Source organism: Sapajus apella, unplaced genomic scaffold (assembly GCF_009761245.1).
Source record: "Sapajus apella isolate SASKATOON/1434 unplaced genomic scaffold, GSC_monkey_1.0 scaffold189, whole genome shotgun sequence".
In the NCBI taxonomy this organism is placed as follows: domain Eukaryota; kingdom Metazoa; phylum Chordata; class Mammalia; order Primates; family Cebidae; genus Sapajus; species Sapajus apella.
This window is the reverse complement of record NW_022437129.1, coordinates 848,431-863,392: the sequence shown is the minus strand read 5'-3', so window position 1 is coordinate 863,392 and position 14,962 is coordinate 848,431. Positions and strand designations below refer to the sequence as shown.

Below are 14,962 nucleotides of genomic sequence, written 5' to 3'. Positions count from 1 at the left end.
TGCCCACTCCTTCAGCCCTGGCCATGCAGACACTAAGTCCAGTCAACTCCACTTCCTGGCTGTCTCTCAGCCTGTCCTCAGCTCTGTCCCTCTCAGCCACCTCCCTCATCCTGCCTCATCATAGCGCATCTGGATTTGTCATAACATCCTCTAAACTTGTCCCTCTGTCCCCAGTCACGGCCCCCCTAATCCATTCCATCTCAGCCCTAAAGAGCCAGTCTTGGGATCTCAGCATGCCTCTCCCCTGACACCCTCAGGATGCAGCGGAGTGACCTGGGATTCCAGGTCGGGTGCTGGGGCTGTCAAGGGTCAGTGCCTGGGCCTTGCCCTTGAGAGGCTCGAAAAGAGAGGCGATTGAGGTGGGCCCTGCCTGGAGCGCTGGGCATTGTCTGAAGGATGATTATCCCCTACCATGTGCCTCCCCAGATCGTCACCTTACCTGAGTACATTCAGAAGCGCTACGGAGGCCAGCGGATCCGCGTGTACCTGTCAGTCCTGTCGCTGCTAATGTCTGTCTTCACCAAGATATCGGTAAGCTGCCCCCTGCTTCCTGCCAGCACAGCATGGAAACATCCCCAGTCTGTGGGCTCCTCAAACGGACCTGACATTTTCTCATCCATCTCTGCTTTGTTTAACAGCCGGGCAAACTGAGGCCCAGAGAGGGACAATGACTTGCCCAGGGTCATGCGGTGACTCTGGCAGGTGGTCCAGGGCCCCCGGGGTGTAGGCTCAGCAGCCAGCCCAGGTCGGGGACAGAGCACAACCTGGTGACCTCTGCTTTGCCTCTGGCTCTAGACACAGAGTGTTAGGATGGTTCTCAGTCTGAGGTCAGTCCTGGGGCCGGCACTGCGGTGAGCCAGGACCTCCCACTAGGCGGCGCCAAAAGCCCACATGGTCTTGGCCGTATGTGGTCCACACCAAGCCCACCTGCCTCTCACATGAAGGCTGGTGGGCTCCATCACTGACGCCTGTCCTTGGGGGCCCAGCATATCAACAGCAGGTCCCACTGGGATATTAGGAGCAGGTGCACACCTTGAATGTCAGGGTCAGGGGAAGCATAGAGCTTGCCTTGTCTAGGCCGCTGACTTCACAGAGAGGCAAACCAAGGCCCAGGGAGGGGAAGGAGCTTGTCCCAACCCTCCTGGTGACCTTATGGCAACACCAGGCCTTCTGCACTCACTCCGAGTCCCTGGGGGCAGCCAGCTTCGTCCAGCCCCAGGCTTCTGAAGGGGCTTTGGTCCTGGAGCTGCCTGATTCTGGCTGAGGGAAACAACGCTATCCCCTGAGACCCCCAGGCCTCCGTGTACCTGGGATTCCTCCCCTTAAGGAGGGCAGCAGACCTCCCATGAGGTTGGTGAGGGCTGCTGTGTCGATGGGAAGTGTTCGGTGAGGCCCGGCTTTCTCCTTAGAGGCAAATGCCCCCCGGGGGCCCTCTTCATTCAGCTCTGGGACTAAGACAGCCCTGGGACTAAGAAGAGGCATCGATTTAGTGGAGGGAATGGAGGCACAGAGGCCAGAGAGGTAGCTGTGGGCAGGGCTACTGGGAATGGGGTCCTGAGAATGTCCACCCAGAGTCCCCACTGGGCCCCGATGGGGGTCCCTCGCAGCATCTGACCCGTCCTCTCCTCTCCTGGGGCGTCCATCTGCACTGGCATTGCTGGGTGACTCCGAGGGGCTCCCCAGAGTGTCTCGTCTTTCGTGCGGGCAGGTCTCAGGGGTGGCCAGCAGCAAACCCTGTACTGCCGTCTTTGCCAGGTGCCCTTGGAGCACTATAGGAGGTTTGCCTTCTCAGGGAGCCCTTTAGAGTCCGGAGGGGCTTGGCCTTGGCCTGCCCATCAGGCTGAGTTTAGAGTTTTTGCTCACACTCTCCCTTCCTCTCCTGCATCTCTTGGTCTCTACCCCACCCTCGTGCCAGCCACCTCCCTGGAAGCCAGGATACAGAAATAAACAAGAACTGGCCCCAGCCTGTCAGGGGCTCGCACTGCAGTGAGGAGTAGATGGATGCATGGAACAGACAGGCATGAAGCTCCGAAGAGGACACGGCGCGGTGCTGGGGGTACCTTTGAGTTGGGCTGTGAGGGAGACGGGGATGTCGATGCGGTAGGGGAGCAAATGACAAGGAGAGAGGTGGGAAGAGGCAGGATGCGTCTGGGGGTGGGCAGGTCTGGAGGACTAGACTTTAGCGGTCACTAAGTCAGACACTTCTGGGGACCAGATAAAGAATAGTGTAGGGAGAAGCCAGGAGTGAGTCACAGGCAGTAGGCCAGGCGCGGTGGCTCACCCTGTAATCCCAGCATTTTGGGAGGCTGAGGTGGGTGGATCATCTGAGGTCAGGAGTTTGAGACCAGCTTGACCAACATGGAGAAACCCCGTCTCTACTAAAAATACAAAATTAGTAGGGCATGGTGGCGTGTGCCTGTAATCCCAGCTAATCGGGAGACTGAGGCAGGAGAATCACTAGAACCCAGGAAGCGGAGGTTGCGGTGAGCTGAGATTGTGCTACAGCCTGGGCAGCAAGAGCAAAACTCTGTCTCAAAAACAAACAAAAACAGGTAGTGGTGGGGACAAAGGCAAACCAGAGGCCGAGGCCCAGCATTCACACACAACAGGCCCGGGTGCCGATTTGCCTGTCAGCTGCCAGCTTTCAGCCTCTGGCCTGTGCTGAGAGATGAGAAGAGGGTTAGAGGCTGAAGCGCCCAAGGGGCCAGGGTGGAGGGGGTGGTGTTTAAGCAGGAGAGCGACATGGTCGTGTTTATACTTTGTGCTCTCTGGAAACTTCCAGAGGATGGACTGGAGGGGAGAGAGTCAGGAGGAGGCCAGGTCTGTGAGGAGGCCCCAGCGAGGTCTGGTGAGGGAGGGAGGCTGAGTCACGGGCGCAGGGTTCTCAGCCTGCTTCTCCCTGCCAGCTTCTCTGCGGTAGTTATACCTCACACTTGGAGAGGGCGGAAAGAGGGTGTCTTAGGTGGGACTTCTGGAAACGCAGAGGGGGCAGGTGCGGTGGCTCACGCCTATAATCTTAGCACTTGGGGAGGCCGAGGTGGGTGGATTTTGGGGAGGCCGAGGTGGGTGGATTTCCTGAGCTCAGGAGTTCAAGACCAGCCTGCGCAACACAGTGAAACTCCATCTCTACTAAAATAACAGAAAATTAGAATGTGGTGGTGGGCGCCCGTAGTCCCAGCTACTCGGGAGGCTGAGGCAGGAGAATCGCTTGAACCTGGGAGGTGGAAGTTACAGTGAGCCGAGTCTCCGAAAAAAGAAAAGAAAAGAAACGCAGAGGAAAGAGCTCAGTGAGGTGGGAGGGCCTTAGGGACAATCTTGTCCAGCCCTCCGAGTTTACAGATGAGGCAACCGAGGCCCAGGTCACAGCGAGCCAGGCCGAGGCCACTGTCAGAACCCAGGCCTGTGCCTCTGGCCAAGAGGCCCAACCTCGGCCCTGGTGCCCTGGAACCCCCAGGTCATGGCCCTTCAAACTCCACTTTGTGATGGGGTGATTCAGCTCACCCACCTATAAAACAGGGAGCACCACTCACATCAAGGCTGGGCTTCAGAACCGACGCTGGGCTGCCTGGGTGAAGCAGAGGGCGAAGCTCGAGGCACGCTCATTGCTGGGCTTGGCTGCGAGAGGACTGGGGCTACCCTGGCCATTTGAAGCGCACGCGCCCTGCCAGTCCCCAGAGGCCCCGACCTCACTGGGCTGATCCCCGGGAATGCCTCACGTGTCTGTGTGTCCGGTACCCTTCCCGGCCACAGCCTGTGTGGACAGAGATCTTAGGGTGCCTGCTATCACCCTTCAAGCAGGGCACTGGCCCACAGGAGGACCTGTGATGACGGCATGGAGAGTCACCAACCTGACCCTCAGACGAGGGGACCCATGTCCAGCTCCATCATTGTGAGGCTCTAGTCAGTCAATTAACCTCTGGAAAATAGCAGGACCGGGCACGATGCCCCACGCCACTTGCAGTAAAGGTCCTCCATGGAGTTGCTTCGCACTCTCACTGACCTCATCCCTCCCGCACCCCGTGCCCCCGCCCTCTCCAGCCACACTGGCCTCTGCATGCTTCCATGAACACCAGGCATGGTCCTGCCTCAGGGCCTTTGCACTTGCTATGGCCTCTCCCTGGAACCTTCTGCCTGGATATCCACGTGGCTCCCTCACATCTCTCAAGCCTTTCCACTCTCTCCCTCTTCACCCCCGCCCCCGTGGGCCAGCCCCCTTCCTCGCTCTCCCACAGTGGACTCTGAACGCCTGCTGGCATGTGCTCCACTGGTGCCCTTGCTCACCGGTGCATTCCCAGGGCTGCCTCGTGGGTCTAGGTGAGAGAACCTATGCCAGGGTTCAGCTCCTTTTTTCTGTGAAGGGTCAGAGAGTAAATAGTTTCAGCTTCACAGGCCACACGGTCTCTGTCCTTACTCCTCAACTCTGTCCCTGGGGCCCGAAACTGGCTGCGGACAATCCTGGAAGGCAGGACTGTGCTTGGCCTGCGGGCTCCGGGCTGTCACTCTCTGCCCTATGCAAAGCGCCTACTTATTGCGCACCTACTGTGTGCCAGGCCCTGGGTGAGCACTCCATACCCACAGATGCTTTCTAGACAGAAGAGGTAAGGAAACAGACCAAGGAAATCATAAAAAGTGGTAGAAGTGTGATATAAAGCAGCAAACACGGGCGGGGTCAGAGAAGGAGAATGGAGAGATGGGGCAGGGAGCGGGCTCACTGGAGACAGAGCGGTCTCAGGGGGAAATGCCAGCCTCGCAGCGGCCTCAGGGCGAGAGCTTGGCAGGTCCAGAGCTGGAAGCTGGTGGGGCTGGGGCATGGGGATGTGGAGGGGTAGCAATGACCGAGAGCAGAGAGGTAGTGGGGGCCATGCAGGGCTTCTACCAGGCGGGGCTGCACCTTATTCCTGGAATGGTAGAAATGCAGGAGTTCATGCCTGTCATCCCAGCACTTTGGGAGGCCGAGGCGGGCGGATCACCTGAGGTCAGGAGTTCAAGACCAGCCTGGCCAACATGGTGAAACCCCATCTCTACTAAAAATACAAGAAATTAGCCGGGCGTGGTGGCGTGAGCCTATAGTCCCAGCTACTTAGGAGGCTGAGGCAGGAGAATTGCTTGAACTCAGGACACGGAGGTTGCAGTGAGCTGAGATCGCGCCATTGCACTCTAGCCTGGGTGACAAGAGTGAAACTCTGCCTCAAAGCAAACAAACAAAAACCAGAAATGCAGAACCCTAGGTTTTCCTCTGCACAAGCTGAATGCAGGAGGGACCAGTGAGGGGTTTGCAAGAGGATCGGGCCCAGGGTGGGGGCAGCAGAGGTTTCGGCGAGTGGGTGTGCGTTTGGAGAGGGAATCCAGAGCAGCAGCCAGTGCGTCGGAGGCAGGGAGTGTGGCAAAGAAAGGGAGCCCTGGAGGATGGTGATGACCTCCATGGAAATAGGCAAGGCTGTGGGGCAGAGGACACCAGAAAGATTTGGGAGGAATCACTGTCAATGCCTAGTGTCAGTGCAGGGCCCAGCCCAGCTTCTCTGCTGGTCCACGAAGGATGGGGGATACAGCCGGGCACGGTGGCTCAGGCCTGTCATCCCAGCACTTTGGGAGGTCAAGGTGGGCGGATCACAAGGTCAGCAGTTCAAGACCAGCCTGGCCAATATGGTGAAACCCAGTCTTTACTAAAAATACAAAAATTAGCTGGGTGTGATGGCAGGTGCCGGTAATGGGCTACTCAGGAGGCTGAGACAGGAGAATTGCTTGAACCCGGGAGGCAGAGGTTGCAGTGAGCTGAGATTGCCCTATTGCACTCCAGCCTGGGCGACAGAGTGAGACCCTGTCTCAAAAAAAAAGTGGGGGGATGGAAGATAGAAGTTCCATGAGGGAAGGTGGCCCAGTGGGGCAGGGCAGAGGCCCAGGCCAGGGCAGCCGGAGCCCCAGGGTCGGTTCCCAACCTCCTTCAGCCTCAGACACGCCCTGGAGTGAAGTTTCCATTGACCGGGAGAGGGAGTGAGACTCCTTCATGCTGGTGGGGAGCTTGGGAGCCCACCAGATCAGCCTCATTCTGCACCACATGGCCTGCGCGTCCTCTCAGCCTTGCTCCCTCCCTGCGTGCTGGGCTCCCGCCCCTGCCAGACCCCAGTGGTGGCTAGATAGTGCCAGGACGGGAGAGGCCTGCTGCCAACAGTGTGCGCTGTCTGGGAGGGCCCCTGCCATGAGGCCAGCCAGCAGGAAGCGTGGGTCCTTGGAGCCTACTTAGGATGGTGGGACTTTGACAAAGTCGTTTCACTTCTCCATGCCCAGGTGCCCCACACTGTGGAGTGGAGTGGATTATCACACCCACCTGGTAGGGTGCCATGAGCCCTGGGGGAGACCTGAAAGACATCAGGGCGGCATGTGGCACACAGGCACATTTGTCCCCTGTCAAAGGTGGCAAGTCAGCAGGGCTTCCTGGGGGATGACCAGGGATGTGAAGGGCCAGAAGGGTGTCTGGGTACAAAATGAAGGGAAGAATCATGGGGGTCCTGCTTGGGGAGGAGGGAGCAGTGAGGTGGAAAGGACAGTGTGTGCAGGGTGAGTGTGGGGCAACATCACAGGAGCAGGCGGGAAGCTCTGGACCACAGCTCTGGCCTGTGGGTGGTGGCCTGGACTGAGGCCCTGGTTCGGCCTGTGCCCCAGGAGTGGCCCATCCTGGGTGGAGGAGGGTGGCGTTCCCTGGTATAGTCTTGTGGATTTTGTTTCCAGAGTTTTGCCTCCATGGGCAAGTTCCTCTGCTCTCTGGACCTCAACCTCCCCATCCGTGCCTTCTAGGAGTTGGAATAGACTCTGGGCCAGGCGCAGTGGCTCGCACCTGTAATCCCAGCACTTGGGGAGGCTGAGGTGAGCAGATCACCTGAGCTCAGGGGTTCGAGACCAGCCTGGCCAACATGACGAAACCCCATGTCTACCAAAATACAAAATTAGCCGGGCGTGGTAGCAGGCACCTGTAGTCCCAGCTATGCAGGAGGCTGAGGCAGGAGAACTGCTTGAACCTGGGAATGGAGGGTGCAGTGAGCCAAGATCATGCCACTGCACTCCAGCATGGGTGACAGGGCAAGGCTCTGTCTAAAAAAAAAAAAAGATTGTGCAGTTGCTCCTGAGTCACCAGGGAGGGAGGCAGAGAGGAGAGCTGGCCCTCTCAGACGGTCCCAGGGAGCATCCGGTGCTGGGGAGAGGCGGTAGAGGGGCTGTGGGGCCCGGGCAGGGACGGAGGTGCTCCACACCCACTTTCCCACGTCACAGATCAGGGCCACTGAGGTTCAGGGCGTGAAGTGGCTCAAAGCCATGTGGCTGGGACATGGCGCACCAGGGACACAGAGCCAGGGCCGTGTGACTCTTGGCATCTGTCAGGCTGAAGCCTGCCTGGGCCCACAGAAAAGACAGCTTGGGCCGCGGGAGGGGTTGGATAGGGCTTGGCGATGTCTGAATTCCTCACCAGGGCTTCCCGGGAGTTGCAGGCAGCTGCACACCTGCTGGGCCTCCAGTAGCAGCGGCAAACCTTCACCGACGCCGCGTGTCAGTTCTACGGGGGGGACAGCAGTTACTGGCCTACCCCACACGCCTGCCAGTGCCATTCCTGCACCTGTGGGACTTCTCTTCAGTCTTTGGGGCCCACTGCCGGGGAAGGAAGGGCAGGCAGGAGGGAGGCAGGAGGGAGGGTGCACGAGCAATGTACCCAAGGAGCAGAGGCACTGGCATGGCTGTTTTGAAAGATAAGAGGCAGAGACTGGGATGTTCCAGGACAGAGGGAATCTGGTGAGCTGGTGAACAGAGGCCTGGAGGCAGCTAAGTGCTGGGTATGGGATGAATGACCAGAGTCCTGGTCAGGAGGCCAGGCACACAGGGCCGGGGTCCAGCCAGAGTCCGGAGCGGTGACTGTGGGACGGAGGTTTCCGGGCTGCTGCCGTGGGCCTTCTAGAAGCCTCCTGCCCCCCTCGGCCTTCCCTCTCCTGACGACTCCAATCTGATACCTACCAGGTACCGGCTTTGGGGAAGTCCCTTCCCTTCCTGCGGCCTCAGTTTCTCCTCTAGTCCGATGGGGCAGGGGCTGGAAGAGTGCGTCCTACTCTGATATTCAGCACCTCTGCTCTTCTCTGCTTGGGCTGGAGGTGCCGCCCCACCCACCATCCCACCTTACCCTGAACTACGTGCCCTTCACACACACACGTACACACGCACGCGCACGCGCACCCACCCACACACACACACGCGCGCACACACACACACACACACACACACACACTCAAAGCCAAGGACGAGAGCGAGGGGACCATGGTTCTCCCGTTTCCAAACTGGCTGGTCTCGCTAAGACAGGGTGAGAGAGGCACCCGGAGGGAGAGTACAGAAGCACAGGCTTTGCGGTCAGATCCCATCCCAGCCTGGCCGGTGTCCCTGGGACTAGGGGAGGCAGGGATCCCTGTAGCCAGGCTCCGCTCTAGGGAGCTGGAAGGGGCCTAGGGCCTGCAATTCCTGGGCTGTGTGCAGATGTGCCCCCAATTAAGGAGGTGCAGGGCGCCAGCCTTCTCAGGAAGCTCTTGGCCCCAGAGGCTGTGTGTGGGTCATCTCCCATCTCCTGAGCCGAGGCAGAACAGCAGATTTAGGATCTCAGGGGTGGGGCGGGGGGGAGCCTGTTACTAGCCCAAGTCCTGGAGGGGGGGCTCCTGCCCTCCCTCTCTCTGGGCCCCCACTGCCAGGCGGAGAGTGGGGTTCTTGTCGTAAACCCCATGTCAGGCTGAGGCTGGCCTCCAGGCTAACGTTCCTGCCTTTAGGAGGCACAGCCCCAGGCTCTGGGAGGGCAGGGGCTGTGCGTGTCCAGTCAGTCCGGAAACCAGCTTCAGCCTGGGATCCAGCCTCTGAGCCACTCCGAGGGCCTTACTGCCCCTCTGCTCCCCAGCTGCCCCAGCACACGCGTTTTCTGAGACCTGCTGGTCTTCAGACTCTTCACAAACTCATCAAGGACCCCCTGGGAACTGAGGGGACAGGGCCCCACCTTTTAATCCCTGGGGAAGAGGCCAGATTCAATAACAACGCGGCTTTCGGGAAGGGCGTTGGCCATTTTGGGCTTTATTAGTAACAGCAGCGTCCCTGACATCCGCACGCAGCCTGCAGCTTCTCCATGGCCAGTTCTTCCTCCAGCCTCACAATGGCCCCCGAGATGCAGGCAGGCCAGTGGGGGTCTCATCCCCTCATCCATAGGCCAATGAGGCCCACAGAGGGCCCTGCCTGAGGTCACTCAGGGAGTGGCTTGTTGGAGCCCTGGGTCTAACAGCGACCTCAGCTGTACACACAAGGCCCTCTCCCTCCGCAGCTGGACCTGTACGCGGGGGCTCTGTTCGTGCACATCTGCCTGGGCTGGAACTTCTACCTCTCCACCGTCCTCACGCTCGCCATCACGGCCCTGTACACCATCGCAGGTATGGCACCCACAGCAGGGAAGTCCAGCCGGGGGACACGTAAAGGGGACAGAAGGCCACTTCCCCCTACAGGCCTGAGGGAGCAGCCCGGGGGTGGCCCCAGCAGGACCCCTGGAAGTCCCTCCTCGCGCCCCTCCTCCCTGGGCCCAGGGCCCCCCCAGCAACCTTGCTTCTACCTGCAGGGGGCCTGGCCGCTGTCATCTACACGGATGCCCTGCAGACACTCATCATGGTGGTGGGGGCTATCATCCTGACGGTCAAAGGTGAGGATAGGGTCTGTGGCCATGGTGGGGCTGTCCCCACAGCCAGCCCTGTGGAGTCTGGCACTGCCCAGCACTCTGCTGGATTCCTGCTATCGGGGCTCTGGGTGGCATTGCTGGGGTGGGTAGGCTCAGGAGGTTGAACCACTAGGCAGTCAGCCCCCTGCTGCCCCCCTAGGGACTGCCCTGGCTGGTAGAGGCTGCCCACCCCACTGCCCTGCTGCTACCAGCTCTGGCCCTGGCAAGGAGCTGACTCAGGAACTCAGGGCCAGCCACACCCGCACTGGCTCAGCGCTTGCTGGTGAGGTGGGGCTGGAGGCGGGTGTGAGGCACACAACCGGGAGACCTCAAAACTGCCTGGGCGGCTCCTCCAATTGTTTAAAAGCATGGACAAAATCCCAAGAGCCGATGCTACCCGCTGCAGGACAAAGGCTAGGGAGGAAAGGAGAGAGCTTGGAGAGAGTGGTGATACTAGTCTGGAACAGACAGGAAGCTCACAGGGCTGCCCGGAGAGTGAGCTCACCGTCACTGGAAGCATGTAAGCAGCGCCAGGAGGAGGGCCGCAGAGACTCGTCCAGACTCAGAGACCCTGTGGTTGAGCAGTTTCTAACCCTTGAATGGCACTTGTCATTTGCTGTGAGCCTCACATGAACTCTCGGTCTGAATACAGAGCCTGGCCTGGGCTCCATGGGGACAGTGATGCCGGGGGGACCAGCGTCCAAGCAGCAGGCTACCTCTTCCATGTCCCACTTGGAAAAGACCAGGGAGTGGGGCCTGGGGTGGGAACAGGGGTTTTCCCACATCCAGGCTTCTCCCTCTCAGACCAGGGGCTCTGATGTCCCTGGAACCCACCGCCTGAGAGGGATCCCAGCAGCCAGGCGCAGCCTGGAAGGGAGGTGGGTGACATCAATACAGACAGGCCAGGGCTTGGCCGTGCAGGACCCTGATCCCGAGGTAGACAGGACAGTGAGGTGTTCTGGGCTTGACCCCACCAGAAGGGCTGTGTGGCCTTGGTGGAGGCCCCCTCCTTCTCTGACCTCTGTCTCCCTTCTCTGTGCCTCAGGGGGCTGGGGCCACATCATCACCAACCACTCTCAGCTCTGCTAAAATCACACCCTTCAAGTGCCCTGGGTCAGGATGAACACTTTAGAAGCCTCAGGAAGGTCTTTGAAAGCCAAGAAAAACTACTTTTGCTTCCTTGAATCGACAATCGGAAACCTGGCTGAGAAGCTTTGCCCAAGGCCCGATGGGTGTCCAGAAACCAGCAGGGACTCCTGCCGGGCCAGCAGGACCCTGGGGTGCCCATGTGCAAAATGCTCACTTAATAGTATTATTTTAAATACAAATAAAATAGTCATTCAAATTCACCTTTTTAAAAAAACCCTCTACCGTCACACCTTTCCAAACTGGAAACGATGAGGTGGGAAAACTCACACTTGATGCATCTGGAGGTTTCTCGTGAGATGAAGGCAAAGGGAGCCCAGGGAGTCAGGGCCCAGGCACACGGGAGCCCAAACACCAAACCGTCCCTGTCCCATCCTGACCCCTCCAGCTTTTGACCAGATCGGCGGTTACGGGGAGCTGGAGGCAGCCTACGCCCGGGCCATTCCCTCCAGGACCATTGCCAATACCACCTGCCACCTGCCGCGTGCAGACGCCATGCACATGTTTCGAGACCCCCACACAGGGGACCTGCCGTGGACCGGGATGACCTTCGGCCTGACCATCATGGCCACCTGGTACTGGTGCACCGACCAGGTGAGTGCCAACGTCGCCTGCCCATCCCACCTTCCTGCTGTCCCAGCGGTCTCTGGCAGGCCCAGGTGGCCCGTCTGCCCTCTACACCATAAGTCTGGGCTGGGCCCTCAGAAGGTGTGGCTCCAGGCTGGGACAGGCTGCTAGGGGTCCTTGCGGTCCCGGGGGGCTTGAGCCCTCCGTTTAGAATCGGATGAGGCCCACTGGCTACCACCCGTCCTGGCCTTGAGGTGCTTCAACTGAGACAGTTTGGAGTACGGGATTCCGAAGGGACTCGGATGCTCCTCAGTGGCCCTGCCATCGGTCAGGGGGCGGGCGTTTCGGGCCAGTCTTGGGCTGCCAGGATCTAGCAGCAGGCGGGGTCCCTGGCCTCCCTTGGCGTGCCAGTGGTGGGGGCCGGCCACGGCTGGGCCCGCGTTTCTGGTAGACCTCTGGACGCCATCAGCAGCAGAGTGGTATCTAGGGGGTCCTGGGAGGCCATCTTTATCCCTAGTCCCTGAGGCAGAGACCCTGTGATGGTGGAACTGCTGGCCCTAGGAGAGAGAGAGCAGAGAGTGAGGCTGAGCAAGGGCCAACCTGCCCCAGCACGAGACCCTGCCCAGCCACACGGGAGCCGGCAGACCTGGGCTCACCTCCTGGCTCTGCCGTTCATCGTCGAGTGGGCCTAGACCAGTTGGTTTTTCTGTTTGTTGTTTGTCGCGAGGCTGGAGTGTAGTGACTCCATCTGGGCTCACTGCAACCTCCGCCTCCCAGGTTCAAGTGATTCCCCTGCCTCAGCCTGCTGAGTAGCTGGGACTACAGGCGCATGCCACCATGCCTGGCTAATTTTTTGTATTTTAGCTGAGACGGGGTTTCACCATGTTGGCCAGGCTGGTCTTGAGCTCCTGAGCTCATGATCCACCCGCCTCAGCCTCCCAAAGTGTGGGATTACAGATGTGAGCCATCACACCCGGCCAACCACTTGGTTTATTCACTCTATGCCTCAGTTCCCCCGTCTGTAATATGGGAATAATCCTGCCCTTTGTGGGTGTAGCAAGGCAGCTTCCTCGCAGCCCACGCCCCTGGCCTCCTCTATCCCTACACAGGCCTGGATGTGGTTGGAAACGGGCTGAATGGAGTTGTCGGAGGCAGTGCAGGGATTTCTGTTGAGTGCAGGAGGGTGACTCTGGCCCTGCCCCCAAGACCCTGTCACCAGCCCTCCAGGTGACCTCAGATGAGCTGCTTCCTGTCTCTGGGCAGCTCCAGGGAGCGTGTGGGTGGGAAAAGGCCTGTGAAAAGGTGGGCACAGGCCCCACGACTATCCACGCCTCTGGACCCAGCCCCAGGAGTCCACCATAGAACAAGGCAGCCACAGCCAGGCTCTGTGGAATGAATGATGACAGTGCTTACACAAGCCTTTCCCATGTGGCCTCCCCAGCCAGCCCCATTCATAGGCCAGAGCAGTGAGGCCAGAGACAGATCTGGATCTGAGCCCAGAGTGGAGTGACCTTCCCCTGGCTCCTGACTCGGCTCTTCCTCTCCCAAGCAGCACGGGCTCGGTCAGTATCTGGCCAGAGACCCTCCCTGGGTTCCAGCAGAAGAACTGGCCCCAGCTGGGAGCATCAGAAGCTCTGGGATGCCGGGCCTCAGTTTCCCCATCTATAACACGTGGTCCTCAAGCAGGGATCACAGCTGCCCACATCAGCCATGCCCCAGCTGAGGGCTTCCTAGGGAGCCTGTGGGCTCACAGCAGGCATCTGCCTAGCTCTTCTGGGAGGGCTGAGGGCTAGCCCCAGTGGGCCAGGGGCTGGTGAAAGGTCAGCCATGGAGGGCACACAAGGCATGTGGTACCCTGCCAGGCTGAGCCCCTTTACCCCGGCCACCTCCCACCTCTTCCCGATGCAGCATGAGCCTGGCCTGGCACAGGCATCTCTGGGTGCAACATCGGTTAGGAGATTTTCCCATCAAGGCGAAATGAATCTGCACATGTCCTGGCCTTGGGGTCACAGTTGGGTGGGCCCCACTGCACAGATGAGGAGCCCAAGGCCCAGAAAGGATCACACAGGGAGGTGAGGGAGGGATGCCGCTGACCCCAGGTGGTCCAGGGCACCGGCCAGCATTGGAGCTGCAGCCTGGCCTCTGCCCTGATTCCCATCGTCCTCCCCTCGGGCTGGGTCTGCCTGGTGGACGCCTAGTCTTGGTCCAGAAGCACACGCACTAGTCCTGCTTGCAGTTCCTGGTCTCTGTGTGGTGCTCACTAACATTGGGGCTTCTGGGGACACCTAGAGGTCTGACTCCACTTTGTTCTGTGGCCAAGGTAGCCCTCCAGGACCCCCCCAGTCTAGTCAGAAGGGAGGCAGTAGTTCTGTGTGCTGAGACCATAGGGGCGTTTTTCTTTTTTTCTTTTTTTTTTTCTTTTTGAGACAGTCTCGCTCTGTCACCCAGGCTGGAGTGCAGTGGCATAATCTCGGCTCACTACAACCTCTGCCACCTGGGTTCAAGTGATTCTCCTGTCTCAGCCTCCCAGGTTGCTAGGACTACAGGCACATGCCACCACATCCGGCTAATTTTTGTATTTTTAGTAGAGACAGGGCTTCACCATGTTGGCCAGGCTGGTCTCAAACTCCTGACCTCAAGTGATCTGCCCGCCTTCCCAAAATGCTGGGATTCCAGGCGTGGGCCATTCTCTATCTTCTGGCTCATCCATCCATCCACAAGTAGGTGGCCTTTTTCTAACCAGAAACAAAACCCAGTGACAAAGAGGCAGAGCGTCCAGTGGGCAGACCTCTGGCCTGGGCTCCCGTCTGGGCTCTGTCCCTGCCCCTCCCTGGGCCTTGGCGTCCCTGTCTGTGACACAGGGCGGTGCACAGACCAGAAGGCCCCCCGGGGTCATGCCAGCTCTGTCACCTGCTGATGCTGCAGCTCCAGCCCGGGTGTCTTCCCTTAGTCAGCAGCAGCTGCCTCCATCATAACAGCAACCACAGCTTTTGTGGACAGCGTGCTGACTCCAATGGCCACACCCCAAAACTCACTCACTGAGAAAGGGACCTCGCACTCACTGGAGGCGCTGGAGGAGCCAGGCAAGGCGTGGCCGGCTACACGAGCAGCCCCACCTAAGTCCTTTCAACAACACTCCTCATTCTGCAGATGAGGGGCCTGAGGTGAAATGGCCACTCAGGGAGTGGGTGCTGACCTCCTCAGGGAAGAGGGCCTGGCTGGGGCTGGACGCCAGTGCTGTCGGGGCGGGGGTGAGCCATGGCCTGCTGACATCTGAGGAGAGGACGCAGCCCTGCTGTCTGACACTCGGGGGTGGGGAGAGCCTCTGACCTATTCAGGAGGACTGGCAGGCCTCATAGCTCATGGAGACTCAGCCTCACCGTCTCCACCTGGGGTGACAGCACGTGTCCCAGACCCAGCTGCCATGGGCACAAGTTGAAATATGGAGGGAAATGTCCCACCAAAGGCAGAAAGACATGCAGGGTCGTAGAGAAATGCTTCTCTCCCAAGCACCTAGATAGACCCACCATCTAACTC

The 14,962-nt window shown here is 59.5% G+C and overlaps 2 protein-coding genes across 3 annotated transcripts in view; one reads left to right on the top strand and one right to left on the bottom strand.

The window, feature by feature from the left end:
• SLC5A10 (solute carrier family 5 member 10) overlaps nucleotides 1–14,962 on the top strand; it is a 70,434-nt gene that overhangs the window by 8,517 nt on the left and 46,955 nt on the right. For both annotated transcript variants that reach the window (XM_032269179.1, XM_032269180.1), the window contains exons 5-8: nucleotides 427–531; nucleotides 9,329–9,434; nucleotides 9,617–9,697; nucleotides 11,247–11,452. In XM_032269179.1, the coding sequence (XP_032125070.1) occupies nucleotides 427–531; nucleotides 9,329–9,434; nucleotides 9,617–9,697; nucleotides 11,247–11,452 (498 nt within the window). The remainder of the gene's footprint in view (nucleotides 1–426; nucleotides 532–9,328; nucleotides 9,435–9,616; nucleotides 9,698–11,246; nucleotides 11,453–14,962) is intronic.
• Nucleotides 9,059–14,962, bottom strand: part of FAM83G (family with sequence similarity 83 member G) — a 34,961-nt gene continuing 29,057 nt past the window's right edge. Inside the window, exon 6 of the mRNA XM_032269178.1 lies at nucleotides 9,059–11,982. Coding sequence (XP_032125069.1) covers nucleotides 11,593–11,982 — 390 coding nt within the window. The 3' untranslated portion in view covers nucleotides 9,059–11,592. The remainder of the gene's footprint in view (nucleotides 11,983–14,962) is intronic.